The sequence below is a fragment of the Puma concolor genome, chromosome C1 (genome assembly GCF_028749965.1).
Source record: "Puma concolor isolate L17-30 chromosome C1, mPumCon1.1.hap2, whole genome shotgun sequence".
NCBI lineage: Eukaryota > Metazoa > Chordata > Mammalia > Carnivora > Felidae > Puma > Puma concolor.
In genome coordinates, this window is record NC_141674.1 from 78,276,766 (window position 1) to 78,302,723 (window position 25,958).

The following is a 25,958-nucleotide window of genomic DNA, read 5'->3' on the forward strand; positions in this document are numbered from 1 at the left end:
GCTCAGTCATTTAAGTGACCAACTCTTGATTTTGGCTCAGGTCAGGCTCAGGTCACCCTGGGATTCTGCTGAGGGTGGAGCCTGTTTGGGAGTCTTTCTCTCCCTGCCTCTTTGTCCCTCCCAGCTTGTGCCCATGCACACATGCTCTCAGAATAAATTTTAAAAAAAGATTTAAAAACTAAATTAGCTCTGCAGTGTCATTTTATCACTTATAGTTAATTGAAAACAATCACATCAAGTCAAGTCATGTACTTTGCACAGCCATGAATGTATTTTAACTTATTTGTGAGGTAGAAATTTTAATTTCTAAAACCTTTCTGTATTAGTAGGATTGGTTGGATTGTAATCCTCTATTACTCATAAAGGCTACCTGGGTTATTTTTAGAAGTTACATGTTACATTCTAACGTGACTTGTTAGAATTTAAAATATGAGCCGCTGCACTATTTTGTAAACTTAATTTAGAAGCAATAAATACTGTTTAGTAAATACTAAGAGTACTGTGTCACTGTCTTCTCTAAGGTAGCCTGAATTGTTGACCATGTTGTAATCTTATATATTTTCTAGCCTGGAGATGACATTGTTCTTATGGCACAAGCTCTAGAGAAGTTGTTTAGGCAGAAATTATCTCAGATGCCACAAGAAGAACAAATTATAGGTGGTAAGGAAAGAATAAAGAAAGGTAAGACAGAAAAGTTTTATGTTTTCTTTCTTTCTCTTGTGTTTTATATTATATGAATGTGCACATGTGCATGTATAAATATAATGACTAGAACTAAATAAATCCCTCAAAGGAGATAGGCAATTCGAAGTCCTTCTATATCCTATTTATTGGTATAAGGTGTCCATTTAAACAGTAAGGCAAACTTTGAAAACAAGGATGGCTATCATACAAGATTAGAGAGGATTGTCTCGATTATGGCCTTGGAGTCTGAGATTTCCTATAGCACAGTGCCATTCACATAGTAAGCACCCCATAAATTTATTAGTATTTTTAGTGGATCTTGTATCTGTGCTATACTAATAAGAGGGCAAAAATTTTCAATGTTCCTTGTACCAAAGATCCCATAGCTAAGAAAGAAATGTTACTGTTGTGTCTGAGGATTCTCCTATCTTTTAATTCAAAACATACAAACAAACAAACTTTAGAGGGAAATATTTTACAGCTAATAATCATAATATTTAAGTATGGAGTTACAAAACTAATCTTAGGTATTCAGTTGGATTTATGGTAGAGGTTAACCAAAGTTGTCATAGATGAAATGTTGGTTTATTTTTAGATCACTGCAGGTGTACATTTTGGCTAAGTTTCTTAATCACCATTCCATGTTAGTTTCTTCATGTATAATATCAGGAAAATATTTAGCTTTTGTGTTTGTAAAGTATATAGTTAAGTGGCTGGGATATAGGAGACTTATACCACTATAAGATTGTTTTAATTGATAATAATGTGTGCTTTTTTCCTTGTTGTTGATAGATCTTTAAGATGGGTCATGACTTAAAGCTTTACCCAATCCTGTGAGACACTCACTGTTTATTAAAGTTATTATTTGATTCTCACCTTTGGAAAAGGTTGTCCTTAAGCCTGACAGTAAATGGCCTAGGGTTCTGCAAGAGTATATCAGTATGCCATTTAAATTGTTAAAGCAAAGTGATAATTATTGCTGACTTAAATTATCAAGCATGGTAAAAATTATTTATCTTTAGAATGCTTCCCTTAAAAAAATATTTAATACTTTCTTGGTGGTTAAGTTGTAGCTACTTGTTTCAGATGCTCAGATTATTGCTAAAAGCATAAGATTCCGTCAGACAAAAGTTCTTTGACTTTGTTTTTCTGTCATTATGTATTTGGATGTTTGTCACTTAAAATGCACATATTGTGATGGTTACAAAGATGTATAACCAACCTAACTCTCAGCTTCAATTTACATTTTAGTTAGAAATAAAACTTTAAAAAAAATAAGACATGCATTATAATAGACGTCAGATGAAATTACACATAGTATGTGCTATAGTCCAAAAGAGTAAGAAATTCACACTGGCAAAGCTGGAGAAGGCTTTAGGGGTGATAGAAGCTGAGTTTGGTCTTGAAGGATTGGTAGAATTTCCAAATAACTTTTTTTAGGAGTTTTCTACTGCCAGAGTCATGTCATTTTTATGCAGAGTGGTAGGTAAATTGTCATATGACAGCCAAGTAATGTAGTTATGTGTTGATACATTATGGCAAAGAAGAAATTTAAATTTAGTACATTAAACTGAATTGATAGATGAAATACTTGAGTAACTTTTAGGTGCCACCACGCTGGTCAGCATTCTTGAGATATAGCAAACAGAACAAAAACTTTTGCCATCTTAGAGTTTACATCGTAGTAGGAAAAGAGAGGCAAACAAACATGATGGGTTCAGAGTGGGCCTCATTAAGAAGTTAAGATTTGAGCAAAGAAGAATATTCCAGGCAGGGGGATCAGCTAGAGCAAAGGTCTATAAAAGGATTCTTTCCATCTCTGTCACTTTGGGCCATTGCCTTCATGAGCTGGATCAGTCTTCATGTGACAATATTTAACTAATATTTTTCTATTCTCATTTTACTTGATCTTAATCAGTATTTGCTTTAGAAGGCTACTGTCTCTTTCTTGAAATGCCTTTATTCTTTGTGCACACTCTAGTTGTGTGAGCTTACTTCCCATTCTGTAGTCCTCTTGGCATTATCATTCTTTTCTAAATACTGAAAACAAACTTTTTTTTTGAGAGGGAGAGAGCAGGGGAGGGGCAGAGAGAGAAAGAGAAAGAGAATCCCAAGCAGGCTTTGCACTCTTAGTGCATGGGGCTCGACATGGAGCTCAAACTCACGAACCATGAGATATGTCCTGAGCTGAAATCAAGAGTCAGACGCTTAACTGACTGAACCACCCTGGTGCCCCTTTCTAAAGTATTGGGGTTTTCTTTTCAGGGCTTGATATTAGTTATCCTTTTTCTAAATTCCATCTGTATGCTATTAATCCTCAAATCTATATCTCTAACACAGTCCTCCCTGAGAAACCAATTATTATCTTCAAGTCACTGGACATTTCCACTTGGATGTCTTATACACATCTCTCATTTACCTTGCTTATAGTTAAACACTGAATTTCTTAGGTTATTCTGTATAACAGAAAATGGTACTAATAAAAAGTTATTCAAGCCAGAATAGAAGTTGTTCTTGATTCCTTCCTTCTTTGATTCTTTCTCCCCTTCTGTTCATTAGTAATCATTTGAATTCAATCCTAAGATTGTTTTTGCAATAATACTAACTTGGGCTACAATCTTCTTAGCCCCTGTGATCTTGATTGTTCTGTGTTCTCTACACAATAGCAAAAGTAGTCTTTTATTTTTATTTATTTTTAAGTTTATTTATTTTGAGAGAGAGAGCATGAGCAGGCGAGGAGTAGAGAGGAGGGGAGAGAGAATCATAAACAGGCTCCACCATCAACACAGAGTCTGATGTGGGGCTTGAACCCATGAGCCATGAGATCATGACCTGTGTTGAAACCAAGAGACGGACGCTTGACTGATTGAGCCACCCAGGTGCCCTGCAAAGGCAGTCTTTTAAAAATAAACTATACATCAAAAAATAAAAATACATCATTAACCTGCTTAAAACCTCCTCTATAGCTTCTCATATTAAAATGAAGTCTGGGGCGCCTGGGTGGCGCAGTCGGTTAAGCGTCCGACTTCAGCCAGGTCACGATCTCGTGGTCCGTGAGTTCGAGCCCCGTGTCAGGCTCTGGGGTGGTGGCTCGGAGCCTGGAGCCTGTTTCCGATTCTGTGTCTCCCTCTCTCTCTGCCCCTCCCCCGTTCATGCTCTGTCTCTCTCTGTCCCAAAAATAAATAAAAACGTTGAAAAAAAAATTTTTTTAAATGAAGTCTAAATTCCTACCGTGGCCTTTTGGGATTAAATCTTTGCCCATTTCTCTATTCTCATCCTGAACTACTTTCATCTCACTCATTGAAGTTTTCCCTACTGATTGTCTTGGAATACAGTTTTACTGCCACCCCATTCTCTGGCTGGTTACTTCTTTCCAGTAACATCTGAATTGATACCTCTTCAAAGAGACTTCTTTGGCTATCTTCTTTATAGTAGGTCTCTGTCTTTTGTCAGTACTCCCATTTATTTCCTTTCTAGTGCTTAGCATCAATTGTAATCAATTTGATTACTTTTTTTTTCTATTTCTTATACTAGACAATATGGTCAACAAGGACAGAAACTCTCTATCTTGTTCATTATTGTGCCTGAGCACTTAGAATGGTGGCCTGATACATAATAAGCATACAATAAATATCCATTGAGTCCTCTTATGTCCCAAGTACTGTATTAGGCACAAGGGATATTGTAGAGATCAAAACAAAGTTCCTTTCCCCTCACAGAGCTTTTTGTTTTTGTTGAGGAAATTGGTAACACTAAGTAAATGTAAGTATTTCTCATTATACTTACCTGTTTAGCTCCTGAGTTCAAAGAGCCACAGTTGGAATATCAAAAGATAGGAGGTTATCTCAGTCTCTTTGGTTCCTAAGTTTTAGTTAGTGAGTAATGAGAAATAAGAGAGTGAGGAATACCAGCCCTGTCTTAAAATATATTCAAAAATATTTGGTTCCTGAGTTTGTTAAGAATTTGGAGGGTCGGGGATATCTATATATTCTATGTCAAATGTGATAAGGGCAAAGAAAAAAATAAGAATAAGAGAACAAGAAAGTGGTGGGAGTGGAAGGAGAAAGTTGTTCTATATAGGGTGGCTTGAGAAGGTAACATTTCAGCAAAGGCATGAAGGGAATGTTGGAGTGAGCTGATGAGGCTATCTCCTTACAGGCAGAGCGAATTGTCTGCTTATGCTAACCAAATTTGAGGACAGTAGGCCAGTAGGCTAAGTGAAATTAGTGAAGGGGTGGAGTGATAGGAAGTGCGGTTGGGAGGAGGGCAGAGGTGGGGACGTGGGGGAGGAGCATAGGTAGAGAGATGACACAGGTCCTTACAAGGCATTGTAGGGACTTTGGCTTTTATTTGAAAAGAAAAGATTAGAAGTCATTGGGCATTGAGCAGAAGTGTCATGATCTTATTTGAATTTAAAATATCACTTCGAGGGCTATTTTGAGAACAGACTACAGGATGTAAAAGCAGAAGAAAGAAGGGCTCATAGGATACTACTGTAGAAATCCAGTTAAGAATTGATGCCTGGGACCAGGGTGATTACCACTTGTAATTGTAATCAGATTCTGGATAAGAAGATAGAGCCAAAAGAGTTTGCTGATGGATGGGGATATTGGGTTTGAACGACCGTGGAGTCAAAGATGACTCCAAGGTTTATGGCCCGAGTGATTAGAAGAATGGAGTTACCGTAGCAGCCCTCTTGGTGTAGTGGGCAGCACATTAGTCTCATAGTCTGAAGAATGGAGTTACCTGGATACAAGGATGGACTTTTGAAATAGTAGATTTCAGAGCGATGTGATCCAAATGTCTTAAGTGTTGGTGTTCTCTGGGAACATACAAGGCAGAAGACCATACACAGTGGTTCCTTCGGCAGAGTCATCTGAAGGATATATTGATAAGAAGATTATGTTCATATCTATTGTTTTGTGTTAACCAATGATGGGCTCTGTCATAGTTTTAAGGTTCTTGGATATTTATGCAGAGCATTCTGGAGACCTCACATAGTATTATGTAATTTGTCTCCAGGATGTCTAAAATTTACTGAAGCTACTCACAGAGCTCTATTAGTGTAAATTTAAGCCAGACACCTTTCTGAATAAAATTGATAAGTCTTCCATTAATATCAGGTTTGAAGTCTCTAATATTATATCTAAATTGGTCTAACAAATGTTAGCAAGTACCTGTGGGAGGGTTTCAAAGGAGAATGGGAGTTTCCTGTGTTTATATTGCTAAAAAGCTGAACTAGTGAATTAAAATAGAATACTAATAGAAAAATAGTTTTATATTTTACTCATATTTACTCTGGTTCACACTTTACTAGGGATTCAACATAATGTAGCAGTTCCTTCTGGTAAAGAAAAACAATCCCCAAAAGCACTGGACAAAGTATTTAAGCAGCAAGTGATTCCCTCTGTATTTCCTAAGACATCTATTTCTCCTTCAAACATGTCACAAGGTACTCTATTCAACACTACCTCACAAACAGTGGCCCAAGTAAGTTTACTATGACTTTAAAATGTTTCAGTGTAAGGGATTGTTGTAATGACTAAACCTTTTTTTAAGTTGATCTGAAAATTGGTCTTCAGTATACTACAGTCAATCTTTGTGTACATTTTTTAACAGATCTAGAATGTGAACCAAATTTTAGAGATTTTTAGGTAGAATTTGAACTGGCTTATATATTTTTATGTTAGTATCAGTTGCCCAACTACCTATTTTGTGTGTGTTATGTAACTTCTTTTGAATCATAACTTGATGGGTTGATAATTTAAAATTGTATACCGTAGCTGATTTCAGGTATTCAGAACTTGTTTTTGCATAACAGTGACTTTTATTGCTTCCCATCTCTCATTGATCTCAAAGGTTTGCATAAGACCATTCTTTGGGATGTAGGAAGAAAATATTTGAGCTATTAATTTACCTGTAGAAAACTTTTACTAATATTTAATATATAGACGACATGGTACTGATAATTTTTTCCTTTTTTTTTTGTTTTTTGTTTTTGTTTTTTTTTTTTAACTGTAGGAGTAACCATCAAAAAAGTTTGAAAACTGTTGCTGTGAATGTCACTTTAATTACAGTTGTTGTTATTGAATTGTTTCAGGTTACAAGGGGTGTGAAGAGGAAAGCAGATACCACGACTCCTACAACTTCAGTAGTTAAAGCAAGTGGTGAATCTTCCCCAACACTTGCAGAAAAAAAATCAGTGAAAATGCCACCTATGAAAGAAAATGTGCTGAAGACTGTTTTGCCGGATTCTCAGCAACTATGTAAAGTCATAAAGAGTGTTGAAGTGACCGAACAATTAAGGCACTGTAGTGAGATTCTTAAAGAAATGCTTGCAAAGAAACACTTGTCCTATGCGTGGCCCTTTTATAATCCTGTTGATGTTAATGCTTTGGGGCTCCATAACTACTATGATATTGTGAAAAATCCAATGGATCTTGGAACTATTAAGGTAAATGTTTTCTTAATAGGAAGAACTTCTTTTCTTAATTATAAAAGTATTCTTGTCGTTGTAAATTTTTTTTTCAAGTTAGTTAACAAAGAGTGTAGTCTTGGCTTCAGGAGTAGAACCCCGTGATTCATCTCTTACATATGATATCCAGCGCTCATCCTGAAAAAGTGCCCTCCTTAACGTCCATCACCCATTTAACCCACCACCCCACTCCAGCAGCCCTTAGTTTGTTCTGTATTTGTAAGTCTCTTATAATTTGAAACCCTCAGTGTTTTTATCTTATTTTTCCTTCCCTTCCCTTATGTCTGTTGTTTCTCATATTCCACATATGAGTGAAATCATGATATCTTTCTCTGACTTAATTTCGCTTAGCATAATACCCTCCAGTGCCATCCACATTGTTGCAAATGGCAAGATTTCATTCTTTTTCGTCACTGAGTAGTATTCCAGTGTGTGTGTGTGTGTGTGTGTGTGTGTGTGTGTGTGTGTGTGTGTGTGGAGAGAGAGAGAGACCATATCTTCTTAATCCATCAGTTGATGGAATTTTGGGCTTTTTCCATAATTTGGGTATTGTTGATAGTGCTGCTAGAAACACTGTGGGTGCATCTGCCCCTTTGAATCAGCATTTTTGTATCTTTTAGATGAATTCCTAGTAGTGCTATTGCTGGGTCATAGGGTAGTTCTATATTTAATTTTTTGAGGAACCTCCACAGTTTTCCAGAGTGGCTGCCCCAGTTTGTATTCCCACCGACAGTGCAAAAGGGTTCCCCTTTCTCCACATCCTCACCAATATCTGTTGTGTCCTGAGTTGTTAATTTTAACCATTCTGATTGGTGTGTGGTGCTATCGATGAGGTTGAGAATCTTTTCATGTGTCTATTAGCCATCTGGTTATCTTCTTTGGAAAAGTGTCTATTCATATCTTCTGCCCATTTCTTCACTGGATTATTTGTTTTTTGGCTGTTGAGTTTGGCAAGTTCTTTGTACAATTTGGATACTAACCCTTTATCTGATATGTCATTTGCAAATATCTTCTCCCATTCCATCAGTAGACTTTTTGTTGACTTTCCTTTGCTGTGCACAAGCCTTTTATCTTTATGAGGTCCCAATAGTTCATTTTTGCTTTTATTTTCCTTGCCTCTGGAGACATATCAAGCAAGAAGTTGCTGTGGGCTAGGTCAGAGAGGTTGCTGCCTGTTTTCTCCTATACGATTTTGATGGTTTCCTGTCTCACATTTAGATCTTTCATCCATTTTGAATTTACTTTTGTGTATGGTGTAAGAAAGTGGTCCAGTTTCATTCTTCTTCATGTTGCTGTCTAATTATCCCAGCACCATTTGCTAAAGAGACTGTCTTCTTTCCACTGGATACTCTTTCCTGCTTTGTTGAAGATTAGTTGGCCATATATTTGTGGGTCCATTTCTGGGTTCTCTATTCCATTGTTCTGTGTGTCTGTTTTTGTGCCGATACCATACTGTCTTGATGATTCTAGCTTTGTAATACAGGTTAAAGTGTGGGATTGTGATGCCTCCCGATTTGGTTTTCTTTTTCAACATTACTTTGGCTATTTGGGATCTTTTGTGGTTCCATACAAATTTTAGGATTGTTTGCTCTAGCTCTGTGAAGAATGTTGGTGTTATTTTGATAGGGATTGCACTGAGTGTGTAGATTGCTTTGGGTAGTATAGACCTTCTAACAATATTTGTTCTTTCTACATCACTGTCTTCCCACATTTTTCTTTATAAACAAAATGTTTAAGTGTATTTGAACACATAATGAAGTTATTATAATTTAAGCCCTGTAAGTTTGAGAAGTATCAGAAATATTCCTAAAATATTTTATTCTGTACCACTTTGAGTGCCTTTTACTTTTTCTTGTCTAGTTACTGTGGTTAGGATTTTCAGTACTATATTGAGTAAAAGTGGTGAGAATGGACATTCTTGTCTTCGTGGTCTTAAATGGAAAGCTTTAAGTTTTTCACATTGAGTATGGTGTTAACTGGGTTTTTCATATATGGTCTTTATTATGTTGAGGTATGTTCTCTTTAAGCCCACTTTGTTGAGAGTTTTATCATGAAAAGATGTTGAAGTTTGTCAATTTTTTTCTGCATTTATTGAGATGGCCATATGGTTTTTATCCTTCATTTTGTTCACATGTTGTATAAGATTATTGAATCATCCTTGAATTCCTGGAGTAAATCCCATTTGCTCATGGTGAATGAATTTTGCTAATCTTTCGTTAAGGATTTTTGCATCTATATTCATCAGGGATATTGACCTGTAATTTTTGTTTGTTTGTTTTTGTTTTTGTCTTTCATTTATTTCAGCTTTGATCTTTATTATTTCCTTCCTTTTGCCAATTCTGTTCAATTTTTTACGTCTTCATTTTTAGGAGAATTTTAGTAAAAACCTTCATTTAGATGTTCAGGGTTCATTTAAGGAATTCATCTTTTCACCACTTTCCTAGGATCAAACTTGTCTATCCAAGATTACCTGGAAATGCACTGTTTTCCTGCTTTTGTGATTTTGTTTCTGCTTTTTGTTTTTGTTTTTGCTTTTGTTTTTACTTGGAATGTCCTCCTTCCTTATCTCTGCTTGTCAAAATTCATTGGATATTTTCAAAGTCAAAAAATACCAAAACAAATATAGCAGAATTTTTACATATGTCAAATTTGGAGGGTGGGTATCTGTTTCTGGTATTGTCTATATTCTTCTGTTATTTGAACTATTTTGTAATGTAGGTGCTCAAATAATTTTTGAACTATGTTGTTTGTGAAGCCTGTAATTTTTCCTTAATTTAGGGAAAAATGGACAACCAAGAATATAAAGATGCATATGAATTTGCGGCAGATGTTAGATTAATGTTCATGAATTGCTACAAGTACAATCCTCCAGACCATGAAGTAGTGACAATGGCAAGAACACTCCAGGTAAGTTGATAGGTGTGCTCTGAAAGTGAATTTCTTCTTTTTTTTTTTAATTTTTTTTTAACATGAAATTTATTGTCAAATTGGTTTCCATACAACACACAGTGCTCATCCCAACAGGTGCCCTCCTCAGTACCCATCACCCACTGTCCCCTCCCTCTCACCCCCATCAACTCTCAGTTTGTTCTCAGTTCTTAAGTCTCTTATGGTTTGGCTCCCTCCCTCTCTAACCTTTATTTATTCCTTCCCCTCCCCCATGGTCTTCTGTTAAGTTTCTCAGGATCCACATAAGAGTGAAAACATATGGTATCTGTCTTTCTCTGTATGACTGATTTCACTTAGCATAACACTCTCCATCCATGTTGCTAGAAAAGGCCATATTTCATTCTTTCTCATTGCCATGTAGTATTCCATTGTGTATATAAACCACAATTTCTTTATCCATTAATCAGTTGATGGACATTTAGGCTCTTTCCATAATTTGGCTATTGTTGAAAGTGATGCTCTAAACATTGGGGTACAAGTGCCCCTATGCATCAGCACTCCTGTATCCCTTGGGTAAATTCCTAGCAGTGCTATTGCTGGGTTATAGCGTAGATCCATTTTTAATTTTTTGAGGAACCTCCACACTTTTTGCCAGAGTGGCTGTACCAGTTTGCATTCCCACCAACAGTGCAAGAGGGTTCCCGTTTCTCCACATCCTCACCAGTATCTATAGTCTCCTGATTTGTTCACTTTGGCCACTCTGACTGGCGTGAGGTGGTATCTGAGTGTGGTTTTGATTTGTATTTCCCTGATGAGGAGCGACATTGAGCGTCTTTTGTTTGTCCAGAGCATCCAGGAGCGACTGGATTATTTGTTTTTCGGGTGTTGAGTTTGGGGAATTCTTTATAGATTTTGTATACTAGCCCTTTGTCCAATATGACATTTGCAGATATCTTTTCCCATTCCGTTGGTTGCCTCTTAGTTTGTTGATTATTTCCTTTGCAGTGCAGAAGCTTTTTATCTTCATGAGGTCCCAATAGTTCATTTTTGTTTTTAATTCCCTTGCCTTTGGGGATGTGTCAAGTAAATAATTGCTGCAGCTAAGGTCAGAGAGGTTTTTTCCTGCTTTCTCCTCTAGGGTTTTGATGGTTTCTTGTCTCACATTCAGGTCCTTTATCCATTTTGAATTTATTTTTGTGAATAGTGTAAGAAAGTGGTCTAGTTTCATTCTTCTGCATGTTGCTGTCCAGTTCTCCCTGCACCATTTGTTAGAGACTGTCTTTTTTCCATTGGATATTCTTTCCTGCTTTGTCAAAGATTAGTTGGCTATACTTTTGTGGGTCTAATTCTGGAGTCTCTATTCTATTCCATTGGTCTATGTGTCTGTTTTTGTGCCAATACCATGCTGTCTTGATGATTACAGCTTTGTACTAGAGGCTAAAGTCTGGGATTGTGGTGCCTCCCGCTTTGGTCTTCTTCAATATTACTTTGTTTATTCGTGGTCTTTTGTGGTTCCATACAAATTTTAGGATTGCTTGTTGTAGCTTTAAGAAGAATGCTGGTGCAATTTTGATTGGGATTGCATTGAATGTGTAGATAGTTTTGTGTAGTATTGACATTTTAACAATATTTATTCTTCCAATCAATGAGCACAGAATGTTTTTCCATTTCTATATATCGTCTTCAATTTCCTTCATAAGCTTTCTAAAATGTTCAGCATACAGATCTTTTACATCTTTGGTTAGGTTTATTCCTAGGTATTTTATGATTCTTGGTGCAATTGTGAATGGGATCAGTTTCTTTGTCTTTTTTGCTTCATTATTAGTGTATAAGAATGCAACTGATTTCTGTACATTGATTTTGTATCCTGTGACTTTGCTGAGTTCAGGTATGTTCTAGCAGACTTTTGGTGGAGTCTGTTGGGTTTTCCATGTATAATATCACATCACCTGCAAAATGTGAAAGCTTGACTTCATTTTTGCCAATTTGGTGCCTTTGATTTCCTTTTGTTGTCTGATTGCTGATGCTAGAACTTCCAACACTATGTTAAACAATAGCAGTGAGAGTGGACATCCCTGTCGTGTTCCTGATCTCAGGGGGGAAGCTCTCAGTTTTTCCCCATTGAGGATGATATTAGCTGTGGGCTTTTCATAAATGGCTTTTATGATGTTTAAGTATTTTCCTTCTATCCCAACTTTCTTGAGGGTTTTTATTAAGAAAGGATGCTGAATTTTGTCAAATGCTTTTTCTGCATCGATTGACAGGATCGTATGGTTTTCTTTTCTTTTATTAATATGATGTATCACATTGATTTGCGAATGTTGAACCAGCCCTGCAGCCCAGGAATGAATCCCATTTGATCATGGTGAATAATTCTTTTTATATGCTGTTGAATTCAATTTGCTAGTGTCTTGTTGAGAATTTTTGCATCCATATTCATCAGGGATATTGGCCTGTAGTTCTCTTTTTTTGCTGGGTCTCTGTCTGGTTTGGGAATCAAAGTAATGCTGGCTTCATAGAATGAGTCTGGAAGTTTTCCTTCCCTTTCTATTTTTTGGAACAGCTTGAGAAGGATAAGTATTACCTCTGCTTTAAATGTCTGGTAGAATTCCCCAGGGAAGCCATCTGGTCTTGGACTCTTATTTGTTGGGAGGTTTTTGATAACTGATTCAGTTTCTTCGCTGGTTATGGGTCTGTTCAAATTTTCTATTTCTTCCTGTTTGAGATTTGGAAGTGTGTGGGTGCTTAGGAATTTGTCCATTTCTTCCAGGTTGTCCAGTTGGTTGGCATATAATTTTTCATAGTATTCCTTGATAATTGCTTGTATTTCTGAGGGATTGGTTGTAATAATTCCATTTTCATTGATGATTTTATCTATTTGGGTCCTTCCCCTTTTCTTTTTGAGAAGCCTGGCTAGAGGTTTATCAATTTTGTTTATTTTTTCAAAAACCAATTCTTGATTTCATTGATCTGCTGTACTGTTTTTTTTTCGATTCTATATTGTTTATTTCTGCTCTGATCTTTATTATTTCTCTTCTTCTTCTGGGTTTGGGGTGTCTTTGCTGTTCTGCTTCTATTTCCTTTAGGTGTGCTGTTAGATTTTGTATTTGGGATTTTTCTTGTTTCTTGAGATTGGCCTGGATTGCAATGTGTTTTCCTTCACTGCATCCCATAGCGTTTGGATTGTTGTATTTTCATTTTCATTTGTTTCCATATATTGTTAAGTTTCTTCTCTAATTGCCTGGCTGACCCATTCATTCTTTAGTAGGGTGTTCTTTAAGCTCCATGCTTTTGGAGGTTTTCCAGACTTTTTCCTGTGGTTGATTTCAAGTTTCATAGCATTGTGGTCTGAAAGTGTGCATGGTATGATCTCAATTCTTTTATACTTATGAAGGGCTGTTTTGTGACCCAGTATGTGATCTATCTTGGAGAATGTTCCATGTGCACTCGAGAAGAAAGCATATTCTGTTGCTTTGGGATGCAGAGTTCTAATACATCTGTCAAGTCCATCTGATCCAATGTATCATTCAGGGTCCTTGTTTCTTTATTGATCCTGTGTCTAGATGATCTATCCATTGTTGTAAGTGGAGTATTAAAGTCCCCTGGAGTTACCACATTCTCATCAATAAGGTAGCTTATGTTTGTGATTGTTTTATATATTTGGGGGCTCCCGTAATCGGCTCATAGACATTTATATTTGTTAGCTCTTCCTGATGGATAGACCCTGTGATTATTATATAATGCCCTTCTTCATCTCTTGTTACAGCCTTTAATTTAAAGTCTAGTTTGCCTGATATACGTATGGCTACTCCAGCTTTCTTTTGATTTCCAGTAGCATGATAGATAGTTCTCCAACCCCTCACTTTCAATCTGAAGGTGTCCTCAGGTCTAAAATGAGTCTCTTGTAGACAGCAAATAGATGGGTCTTGTTTTTTTATCCATTCTGATACCCTATGTCTTGGTTGGAGCATTTAGTCCATTTACATTCAGTGTTATTTTGAAAGATATGGGTTTAGAGTCATTGTGATGTCTGTCGGTTTCATGCTTATAGTGATGTCTCTGGTACTTTGTGGTCCTTGCAACATTTCACTCACGGAACCCCCCTTAGGATCTCCAGTAGGGCTGGTTTAGTGGTGATGAATTCCTTCAGTTTTTGTTTGTTTGGGAAGACCTTTATCTCTCCTTCTATTCTGAATGACAGACTTGCTGGATAAAGGATTCTTGGCTGCATATTTTTTCTGTTTATCATATTGAAGATTTCCTGCCATTCCTTTCTGGCCTGCCAAATTTCAGTAGATAGGTCTGCCACTAGGCTTATGGGTCTCCCTTTATAAGTTAGAGCCTGTTTATCCCTAGCTGCTTTCAGAATTCCCTCTTTATCCTTGTATTTTACCAGTTTCACTATGATATGTCTTGCAGAAGATCGATTCAAGTTACGTCTAAGGGAGTTCTCCGTGCCTCTTGGATTTCGATGCCTGTTTCCTTCCCCAGATCAGGGAAGTTATCAGCTATGATTTATTCAAGTACACCTTCAGCCCCTTTCTCTCTCTCTTCTGGAATTCCTGTGATACGGGTATTGTTCCGTTTGATTGCATCACTTAGTTCTGTTATTCTCCCCTCATACTCCTGAATTTTTTTTATCTTTTTCTCAGCTTCCTCTTTTTCCATAATTTTATCGTCTAATTCACATATTCTCTCTTCTGCTTCTTCAATCCATGACATGGCCACCTCCATTTTATTTTGTACCTCATTTATAGCATTTTTTAGCTCCTCATGACTATTTCTTAGTCCCTTGATCTCTGTAGCAATAGATTCTCTGCTATCCTCTATGCTTTTTTCAAGCCTAGTGATTAATGTTATCATTATTAGTCTAAATTCTTGTTCCATTACATTGCCTAAATCATTTTTGATCAGTTCGTTAGCTGTCACTACTTCCTGTAGTTTCTTTTGAGGCGAGTTCTTCTGTTTCATCATTTTGGGTAGTTCCTGGGGTGGTGCCAAACTGCAGGGCACTTCCCCTGTGCTGTCTGGAGTAACTTGTGTTGGTGGGCAGGGCTATAGTCAGACCCGATGTCTGTCCCCAGCCCACCGCTGGGGCCACAGACTGGTGTGTATCTTATCTTCCCCTCTCCCAGGGGCAGGACTCACTGTGGAGTGGTGTGGCCCCTGTCTGGGCTGCTTGCACACTGCCAGGCACAGTTGTGGTGCTGCTTTGATGGGATCTGGCGTATTAGCCAGGGTGGATCCGCAAGGTGCACAGGGGCAGGAGTGGCAGGCTCGGTTTACTTTGCTGTAGGTGGTCCTCTGCAGGAGAGGCCTTGCAGCACTGGAAGGGAGGCAGACCCGTCAGAGGGATGGATCCGCAAAAGCACAGCATTGGGTGTTTGCGGTGCAAGCAAGTTCTGTGATGGGATCTGGTTCCCTTTGGGATTTTGGCTGGGGGATGGGCGAGGGAGATGGTGCTGGCGAGCGCCTTTGTTCCCCGCCAAGCTGAGCTCTGTTCTCCGGAGCTCAACAACTCTCCCTCCCGTTGTCCTCTAGCCCTCCTGCTCTCGGAGCAAAGCTGTTGATTTATAACATTCCAGATGTTAAGTCCTGCTGGCTGTCAGAACACACTCCGTCCGGCCTCTCCGCTTTGCATGCCAGACTCAGGGGCTCTGCCTTGCCAGGTGGGCCGGCTGCCGCTTCACCGCCCCGACTCCCTCCCGCCAGTCCATGTAGCGCGCACCGCCTCTCCACCCTTCCAACCCTCTTCTGTGGGCCTCTCGTCTATGCTTGGCTCCGGAGAGTCCGTTCTGCTAGTCTTCTGGCAGTTTTCTGGGTTATTTAGGCAGATGTGGGTGGAATCTAAGTGATCAGCAGGACGAGGTGAGCCCAGCATCCTCCTACGCTGCCATCTTCCATGTTCCTGAAAGTGAGTTTCTTCTGAACAGTTTGGAAATTTTTGAACCATAACTTAAAAGACAAAGAACACCCTACTTCCCAAAATAAAGCACAATTTATTAAAGTGTAGAGATTGTTTGTTTGTTTTTGAGGTATAGCATACATTAGCACATCTTTTTATGAGGCTGCTGTGCATATAGAAGATATTGGAGAAATATTAGCGAAGAGGGGATAGTAGATAACTGAGATAGGATTGACTGGAGCCCATGTCTCCCTGAAGGAAAGCTCGAGGACTGTTGAGGCTGACCCAGTGGGAGGTAGTGGAATGATGGATCAAAACATGGGGCAGGAGATCCTTGAAAGAACATTCTCTACACAATTTGAGAGGTCTGTCTTAGAAGAGACCTAGAAGAGAAGAGAAAAGTTGCTAAGGTTAGCAAGCAAGGAAGCACGAGTCTTATATTTCTTCTTTGGTAAATTAACATTGTGTAAGTTTAAGGTATACAACATAATGACTTGATGTATATATTATGTAACGATTACCACAAGGAAAGATAGAATTATCAAAATGTGACACTTTTGTTGAAAGGTGTTATTGCTGCATTAAATTGGAAATACAGAAAATGTTTATAGTCTAATTTTCCATTATAGGATGTCTTTGAAATGCATTTTGCAAAGATCCCAGATGAACCTGTTGAGAGTATGCCTGTATGCTACATCAAAACAGATACCACAGAAGTCCATGATAGAGAAAGCAGAAGTGAAGCTTCCTCTGAAGATAACTCTTCTGGTGATTCTGAAGATGAACGAGTTCAACGTCTTGCAAAACTTCAGGAGCAGGTAGTTGATTGTATTGGTAAAAGTTTTGGTATTTTTGTGAGCTCTTGATGCAGATCTATTATAAAATGCTTTTTGTAGATTAAAAGCTGTTACATTTAGATCACTTAGCAACTGTGGCTTTATTTACTTATTGGCACATTTATAATGTTTAATAGTCTTTCTTACCCAAAGGTCTATATATCTTAAAATTCTGTTATTTATATTCTTAACCCCAATGAATTGATTCTCATTGAAATGATTTATATGATGTAATCCAAGATATTTTATGGATGAGATTTTAACATTGCTACCTTTTGTGATAAAAGGTTAACCTTCTCTGAACTCAAGCCTGAAATAAACAATTAAAAAGTTAAGATTACTGGAAATTTAATTTTCATGGTCTGGTTATAGATGAATACCTAAGTTTATGGGTTGAGCACATGATAGTATTTCTAATTTAGTGTATGCCCTTCAAAATAATGAATTCGTGAAATGAAATAAGAACCTGAAGGACATGAATTTCAGGATAGTCCTGACTTTTGAGTGCCTTCATTTTTTTTCTGATGTCTTTACTTAGAGCCGTGAATGTTTAAAGAATTTTTTCTTTATCAGCTGAAAGCTGTTCATCAACAGCTACAAGTTCTATCCCAAGTACCTTTCCATAAGCTAAAGAAAAAGAATAAGTCTAAAAGGGAAAAGAAGAAAGAAAAGGTTAATAACAGAGATGAAAATCCAAGGAAAAAGGTTAAGCAAATGAAATTAAAGGAAAAGTCTAAAAGCAAGTAAGTATCTTTTATTAAAAATGCCTTATTCGGGGCGCCTGGGTGGCGCAGTCGGTTAAGCGTCCGACTTCAGCCAGGTCACGATCTCGCGGTCCGTGAGTTCGAGCCCCGCGTCGGGCTCTGGGCTAATGGCTCAGAGCCTGGAGCCTGTTTCCAATTCTGTGTCTCCCTCTCTCTCTGCCCCTCCCCCGTTCATGCTCTGTCTCTCTCTATCCCAAAAATGAATAAACGTGGGAAAAAAAAAATGCCTTATTCAAATCATATTATCTCAAATAATTTTGATTAAATTTAATTTTTGTTTAGTCAGCCAAAGAAGAGGAAACAGCAGGTGTTGGCTCTGAAACCTGAAGATGATGCTAATGCTAAACCTATGAACTATGATGAGAAAAGGCAGTTAAGCTTGGATATAAACAAACTCCCTGGAGATAAACTTGGGCGGGTTGTTCATATAATACAATCAAGAGAGCCTTCACTGAGAAATTCCAACCCTGATGAGATAGAGATAGACTTTGAAACACTAAAAGCATCAACACTGCGAGAACTAGAAAAGTATGTTGCTGCATGTCTAAGAAAAAGACCACTAAAGCCTCATGGTATGTATTTCTGTGTAGCAGTAGAAGTCAGTCTGGTATTTGTTTTTGTTTTTGGTAATACTGTTTTTTCCTCTTAAATCCCATAGGTAAGAAGATAATGAAGTCCAGAGAAGAATTTCATTCACAGAAAAAACAGGAGTTGGAAAAGCGGTTACTAGAGGTCAATAATCAGTTAAACTGTAGAAAACGTCAACCAAAATGTAGGTGGCAGTCCTTTAAATGTTCCTTTGATTATGTAATTCTGGTAGCCTTGTAATGTCCTTCCCTATTTTGTAGCTGAGAAGACGCAGTCATCCAAGGCTGTTGGAAGTGGTTCCCGATTAAGCGAAAGCAGTAGCAGCAGCAGCAGCAGCAGCAGCAGCAGCAGCAGCAGCTCCTCGGAGACTGAAAGCAGTAGCAGTGATTCAGGCTCCTCAGACAGCAGTGATTCTGAATCAGGTTAGCTGACCCCTTAAGTGTACCTGTGTTTGTGCGGAAATTTTTTCCTTGTACTATTGAGACTTCGATTTTTAAGAAACGTCTGTCACTTACCCAGAACCTATGGTTTGGATGCCACACTTATTATTGAATTGCATGTTGAAAATCTTACTATTTTCTTTAAAAGATGCTGTGTAAAATGAAACTTCATATTACACATATGTGACTTAGAGGTGTGTAACATCGAAAATAAGTTTACTAAAGGTGGGATAGTTTCTTAATATATAACACCAGATCTTAATGCGAGAAAATAACAAATAATAAAATTCCAGTCTTCATTTTTTTATAAGGTAAAGGATTATTTGAGAACATTTACTCTCTATGATGTATCAGACTACTCTAATGTTACAGTTATGTCCCATTGTGACAATATATTCTGACTGAATATATTGAATGATTTCATCATTTTGAATTAAACCAGTCATCCCAGAAAATGTTTAAAGGAGAATTTTATTCACGTCTGTGTTTTCTTCATTGTAGAATATTATCTTCCATTCATAGAAAAATGTACTTCAAATTGAGATTTCCAGTTATGCTGAAGTACCATATTACCTTGGGTATATTTTCATCAACTGTATCAAGCTTAACTCATTCATGTTTTGTTTGTGCTGTTTCACTGATGGTCATGTAGTTGACAAGTAATCACTGCCCAAGGATGCCCAAGTGGCATTCCATCATTATCCACCAGAAGGCATGTTCAGAATATGGAGCACTTTTCTATCCCAAATTTTGCTTTATTTTGAATGAGATGCTTCTTGTTTGCCATGAGATTCAGTTCTTTAAAAAAAAAAAAAAAAAAAAAAATCCTACACAGAATATTGTCACATCAGGGATTCTTACCTTTTGTAAGAACACCCCTCTTATTTCACTGTGGTAGTAAGGGCTTGCTGGCTTGCAGTCCCTTTTGTTTCACTTTTGGTTCTGTTCAGACCAGTTTGCATTTATGTGGTGCTGATTGCTGCATTTTGTTTTTACATTTCTAAAGTATATAGTGGTAAACATTTTTGTTGGATTTGTCATACTAGAAAATTTTTAAATTGATTTAGGGCTGTAATTATACATTATTTTCTTATATTTGACAATAAAGCATAAAACAATGCTGGAAAAACTAAAGTTGCATTTAGAATTTTAAATTGTAATAATTAGCATTTGTAACTTCATCTAATAAAGCATTTGTGGCCTAATAAGTTACAGCACTTTGTCTTTTATTTGTAAGATAAAGCTGTTTGAGTTATCTAATTATATATTGGCTACTGATCAATAAATGCCTTAAGCATTAGTGGAAAAGTGATATATACAGAGTGCTTCAATAAAATACCTTAATTTCAGTTTCTGATAGATTCTTCCAACACACTGCTTGAAGGAAAGATGTTTATCATCTACTATGTGTTCTTAGAATGGTTCTTATATATGGTTTCCTAAATTTCCAGTGGAATAACTTGGCCTCAGAATTATAATTTTTTTTAACACATTTGTGTTGAATTTTTATTTTATGACTGATGTCCTTGTTTAATGTTATCTTTCTATAACAAGTACTGTTTTTAAAAACATTGTTAAAATCAAAGTAGCACATTGTTATGTTTCAACCTACATTATGAGAGTATATAGGTTTGTGACACTAAGGTCAGTTTTTCTTACATGATAGTATGAGTTTGTGAATTTCTTTGAAATTTTTATTGTTTTATAAACATTCAAACTGTGTACTTGGAAACACACTTACATGCATGTTATAAATTGCAAACTCAGTGCTTACCTTAAATGAGCATTAAGTTCTCTCCTGTTTTTTTGTTTTTGCTTTATTTGCTTAACAAAATAAATTAGTAAATGAAGCAATAGGACCTTTGTCTTAAATATTAACTTCACTTGTACCCATTAAAATACTATAAGGCTTTTTACTTCTGGTGTGTAAGCTAAGAACATTTTTTACTTTCTTGACAAAAACTATAAATGAAAGGATTATAAATTATGAAAAATAATGAAGTCAGATCATAGCAATGATAATACTTAATGCAAAATAGTAAAAAGCATCTACTGTTCTTAATTATGTATATGATATTATCAAAGAGCAGACAACAAATCCCAAATCAAGTCTTAGGGTAGAGGGAAATGGAGCTACTTACTGAGAAAATACAATTTGTGAAAATTAGGAATGTCAGCAAAAACTTTATCTGTTACATAAGTACAAATTAACTGAAAAAATATATAAGATTTTGTAGCTTTTAAATTTATTGTGGTTTGTTCAGAACTTAGAATATCTTCATTGCCATAACTCTGGTTAATAAGGCTTTTGATTATTCAAGATAGGAGATATGAATATATTTTCATTTCAAAACTTTAATAGAGGAAACTTTTCTGATAGAAAGATATTGATCTTTAGCAATTTTTCTTAATCTTTTTAATACCTGCCTTCTAGAATTTTATAGCAGTTTGGCTATATGCAATTTCCTTAGCAAAATCATAATCTTTTGTAATTTTGGTTATCAAGGATGGAGCTCTAAATTAACTTTTATTAGTTCCTTAATATTGATTCATAGTTCTTCAATTATCCTTATTATGAGCTGCTCTGTCTTTACTGCAGTAGCATTCTGTTTAGATGTGTGAAATGTTTGGATGGTAACATCTGTGAAAAACATTTAAGTGTTGTAAATTGTGTTACAGTTGTTTATTCCACATTATTTAAATGATTATATTTCATGTATTTTCAAACCTTCTTTTATGCACTTTTGAAAAATACAGGCTCAATTCTGCTTTATTAAATAAGATTAATTAAATGGCCAAGCTGTGATTTCCAAGGAAAGTTTTATTTAAAAATTCTTTAATTAAAATTTCAAATAAGATTGAATCAGTTGTAAGGTGGAATTGGAATGAAATCCCAAATCTTTGAAAAATATAAATGAGATATCTTTGGAGTAAAAGCAGTACTTGACTGCAGATTTGTTGTGTTTTGGTTTTATCATTTAAATTATTTTCTTGACTGACATCAGTGTATGCAAATAGTCATGTGTAGCTTAGTCAAGAACATTTATTAAACATTGGTAAAAATGTAATGCTTTTCTAAATGATTTTTCATAACCTTCAAAATATCATCAAATATCAGATCAAATATGTAAATGAGATTTGACAGTAAAATGAATTCCAGATGCTTATATCCTATGTTAGCTGGGCTTTGCTAGTATGTACACAAACCCTATTGAGAGTTTTCTTCTTCTTCTTTTTTTTTTTTTTTTTCCTACTGATAGTTTTCTAATTCTCAACAGCTTTGGCTATCTTGAGTGATATAATAGGGAGGAATATAACTAATAGATTCAATTCCATAGATAATATTACTGAGAATCAAATGGGATCAGCTCATTGGTGGTAGTACTTTTAATTGAAATCTTAAAGAAAATAACTTAAGGAACTGTCTAAATGTTAGCTCAGATACTTGATTAGTGTGGAATAGAATTATTTTTCAGGGGGGCAGCTGAGTGGCTCAGTCGGTTAAGCATCCGACTTCGGCTCAGGTCATGATTTCAGGGTTTGTGGGTTCGAGCCCTGTGTCAAGCTCTGTGCTGACAGCTCAGAGCCTGGAGCCAGCTTTAGATTCTGTGTGTCTCTCTCTCTGCCCCTCCCCTGTTCATGCTCTGTCTCTCTCTGAATCTCTCTCTCTCAAATATAAAATAAACATTAAAAACAAAAAAAGGAATATTTTCAGGAATGTTTATAATTTCAGTTGTTTAATAGTTACACTCAAACTCAGTGGTTATGGCATCAATTCTTCACCTGATTAAGACAAAGTAAATTTGTCACTTCATTCATTAGACTTTTTGCTTTTATTGGCTTCAGTGTAACATTCAGAGGAGGAAATTTATGAAGCCCTTTAACAGTTTCTTTTTCAAAAACACTTCCTTAGTTGTGGGTGACTTACAAACAGGACTAAAACAATTTCTCTTTTTAGTTTTACAACCTAGGTTTTCTGTAGAAGTGATGAGGATATGATTTTTTTTTTCATGCAAGGGGAAAAAGGACAAAATGGACTTGGTTCAAGTCCAGATTTTATACCTTTTTAGGCGGAGAATGGTTTAGTGCATGTAGGAAGTACACAATGACAGTTGGGGAATACTCTTTGGCATTTAAGAGAAATAATTAGTTTATCACTTAAAATTTTAAAACTATGATGACTTTCTCATCAACTAAAGTATTTTCAAAGCACTAGAAAGATAAATTCAAAGACCCAGCTTTGATTAAAAACCTATATATATTGAGGTCCACACTTGAGCCTTGAGTCTTTGAAAAAGAATGATAAATTTTGTCTTGTGTATTTAAAAATTATCTGTTCAAAAATGGGTCTTCCTAATAAGCAGGCTGTCTAGAATAGTATTTTCTCAGTATGTTAGAATCACCTGCAAAACTTTTAAACTAGTGTCCAAACCTGAATTAAATATAGAATGGGGCTAGATATATGTGATATCTAAGTATTCCAAGTAACTTTAATACGCTGCTATGTTTGAGAACCATTGATCTAGGGGGTTTTTTGTTTCTACCTTTTTAATTTTTTTTTTTTGTTATAAATGTTTATTTATTTTTGAGAGGGAGGGATAGCACAAATGGGGGAGTGTTGGGGAAAGGGGGACCACAGAATCTGAAGCAGGCCTCAGGCTCTGAGCTGTCAGCCCCAAAGCCCAATGCGGGACTTGAACCCACAAACCTGAGCTGAAGTTTGATGCTAAACCAATCGAGCCACTCAGGCACCCCAGTTTCCACTTTTTGTACTTGGGTTGTGTTTATATATTAAAATAAGTACCAGACACTTCAATGAAAATTGCCAAAGCAGTCTGTAAAGGGAGCACATTTTTTTAGTTCAAAGACAAATTGCTTATTTGGTTTTTTTGTTTGTTTGTTTGTTTGTTTGGTTTTGGTTTTTTAACCAACAGACCATGTCTTAGGTGATAAGTTTGGGCAAATCATTTAACATCTCTGGACATGCTTTTTTCCTATAAAATAAGGTAACAGAAGCAGGTAGTGAATTCCAACTACCTTTTTAAACCTTGTTCTGTGTAACAGAAGTGTGATTTAGTTTTCTAATTCAAAAATCTTCAGTAATTTTTTTCCGATATATATGGCATAACGTTCTGGTTTTGCATTATGGTATTATATTCATATTCAGCTTATTAAACTTTTCTTAGTCTATACTGTCTTCCTGATAACATTTGCTATATCTGGAGCATTTATCTCAGTGCTTTGAGAGGTGATGGATATTAAACCAACTCTTTAATCAAATATTCAATTCCAGCTCTCTTTTATTCTATAATTAAAATTTTTTGCCTTAGTTTAAAATGAAAACTTTTTTGTAATGTTTATTTTTGAGAGAGAGACAGAGAGCGAGCAGGGGAGGGGGGCAGAGAGAGAGAGATACACAGAATCCACAGCAGGCTCCAGGCTCTAAGCTGTCAGCACAGAGCCAGACACAGGGGCTCTAACTCAACGAACTGCGAGATTATGACCTGAGTTGAAGTCAGATGCTCAACCGAGCCACCCAGGCGCCCCTAAAATAAAAACTTTTCCATCAGAGTTTTATGTTGAGGTTTTGGGGGAGATGTGAAAATAGAACATGTTACATAACATGCATAATATGCATTTGTTTAGTAGTTCACATATATTACCCAATTTGATTCTGTTAAGGTGGGTATGCATATTATCACAGTTCCCTAGAGAAATTAGTTGACAGTATATATGTTGTCACGATAGTGCTCAGTTTCATTAAGATTTGCAAGACCTGAAGAGCTTCTTCACTAATTGAAAGGGGATCTTAAACTTGATAGTGAAAATGTATATGTTTGCCTTTTAACTACAAGGGCCAGGAACTCATAAACAGTTTTATGTTTTATGTTTCTAGAAAGTCAACTATGTAAAAGTAGAATGAGAATCAAAATGCTGAGTTTTAGGCTGTCATTAATTATTCTTCTGTCCATAGTCTAAGATTTTTATGAAACATACTGTATCGGATGGTTTTGACCTTTTTTTATTGCAGTATAACTGACATACAATATTAGTTTCAGGTGTACAACACAGTGATTTGGCATTTGTGTACTTTGCAAAATAATGACTACAGTAAGTCTAGTTACCATTCTAGTTAAAAAAATTTTGATGCCTTTTCCTAGTGTCTTCAGATTCAGATAATTTTTAAAATTCTGAGCTATTATATCAGAAAACTAAGATAATGCCCTTGAATTTTTTAGTAGAACACTAATATATCTCATATTTTATTATACTTAAGAGTTTATGTAAATTGTAGAATAATGTAGTTTAGGTGCATATTTGAATATTTAAGATAGCTGTGTAGATGTGCATATATTATATGATCATATTAATGAAGTCTGTTTTTTTTGTTCAAAGCTGAAACCATAATTTATCCCCTAAATGTGAAAGCTACCTGGATCTATACCCTCAATCTTTGCTGTCTATATTCTTCCCTTCCCTTCCACCTAGCCCCCAACACTTAAATAATACTTAGTGGAGTGACATTAAGATGGTTCGTGTCATTTCAAAACTTGAATTCTTTAAACTAAAGCACGTCATTGAGTGGCATTTAGCAATTTTAACAATGTCCAGCATCAAACATTTTAGGAGAGGAAAGAACAGTAACACATCCAGTGGAAACTGATGGCATTTCAGGAAGCAGAAGGTAATTATTAAAATTAGAACGTTTAAAGTTTGAATAAGATTTGGTATTAACCAGCTTTGGTGCCCTGGAGCCTGAAACAAATAATGCTAAGGTGGCTCATCAATGCCCACCTGGAGAGATGGGTCAAGGCATTAACTGGCAGTTTGGTGCTTTATTGCACTGGCCTAGGCTTATGATTGGGGAGGACAGCACCAGAAAATATTGTAAGATAAAGAAAGGAACTTATGAGTAGCATGTCAGAGATCTCTTTTTATATCTACTGTACCACCAGTGTCTGCTGTAAAGGTATTTCTAAAGGTAAAGAAGGTACTATAAAAACCATTTGTTACAACATAGATAGTTGAGGCTGCCAAATAGCTAGAGAGTAAATAAATAATTGTTTGGGATCTTCCCATAATGCTTAGTAAGCAGAGCAGACTTTACCATGAAATCAAATAGCTTCACTTTTCATAACAGACTGTATCCTCTCAGATCAGTGATATATCCTTCTCTTATAGTAAGTTCTTAATTATTTTAATTAAGTTCCTTGTGGCTGTATTTATGGCTACTTGGTAAAAGATGATTTTGCTATAATTCGTTCTACTTGTTTAAAACCTTATCTGTGTTGTAACTTGTTCCTGTTTAAACTGTCGCTTATTCAAGCTCTTTACTATGCTGTTCTTTTTTGCCTAAATAATCCAAATTGAAATTTG

The 25,958-nt window shown here is 36.2% G+C and overlaps 1 protein-coding gene and 1 long non-coding RNA gene across 7 annotated transcripts in view; one reads left to right on the forward strand and one right to left on the reverse strand.

Moving 5' to 3' along the window:
• Positions 1 to 25,958, forward strand: part of BRDT (bromodomain testis associated) — a 77,999-nt gene that overhangs the window by 17,193 nt on the left and 34,848 nt on the right. For all 6 annotated transcript variants that reach the window (XM_086717532.1, XM_086717534.1, XM_086717531.1 and 3 more), the window contains 9 exons: positions 567 to 681; positions 6,002 to 6,174; positions 6,785 to 7,138; positions 9,938 to 10,066; positions 16,583 to 16,771; positions 17,363 to 17,532; positions 17,836 to 18,125; positions 18,212 to 18,325; positions 18,402 to 18,563. In XM_086717532.1, coding sequence (XP_086573658.1) covers positions 567 to 681; positions 6,002 to 6,174; positions 6,785 to 7,138; positions 9,938 to 10,066; positions 16,583 to 16,771; positions 17,363 to 17,532; positions 17,836 to 18,125; positions 18,212 to 18,325; positions 18,402 to 18,563 — 1,696 coding nt within the window. The remainder of the gene's footprint in view (positions 1 to 566; positions 682 to 6,001; positions 6,175 to 6,784; positions 7,139 to 9,937; positions 10,067 to 16,582; positions 16,772 to 17,362; positions 17,533 to 17,835; positions 18,126 to 18,211; positions 18,326 to 18,401; positions 18,564 to 25,958) is intronic.
• The window catches only part of LOC147578170 (uncharacterized), a 62,171-nt gene continuing 52,240 nt past the window's right edge, over positions 16,028 to 25,958 (reverse strand). The window contains exon 4 of the long non-coding RNA XR_015254874.1: positions 16,028 to 16,336. This is a non-coding gene — a long non-coding RNA (uncharacterized LOC147578170). The remainder of the gene's footprint in view (positions 16,337 to 25,958) is intronic.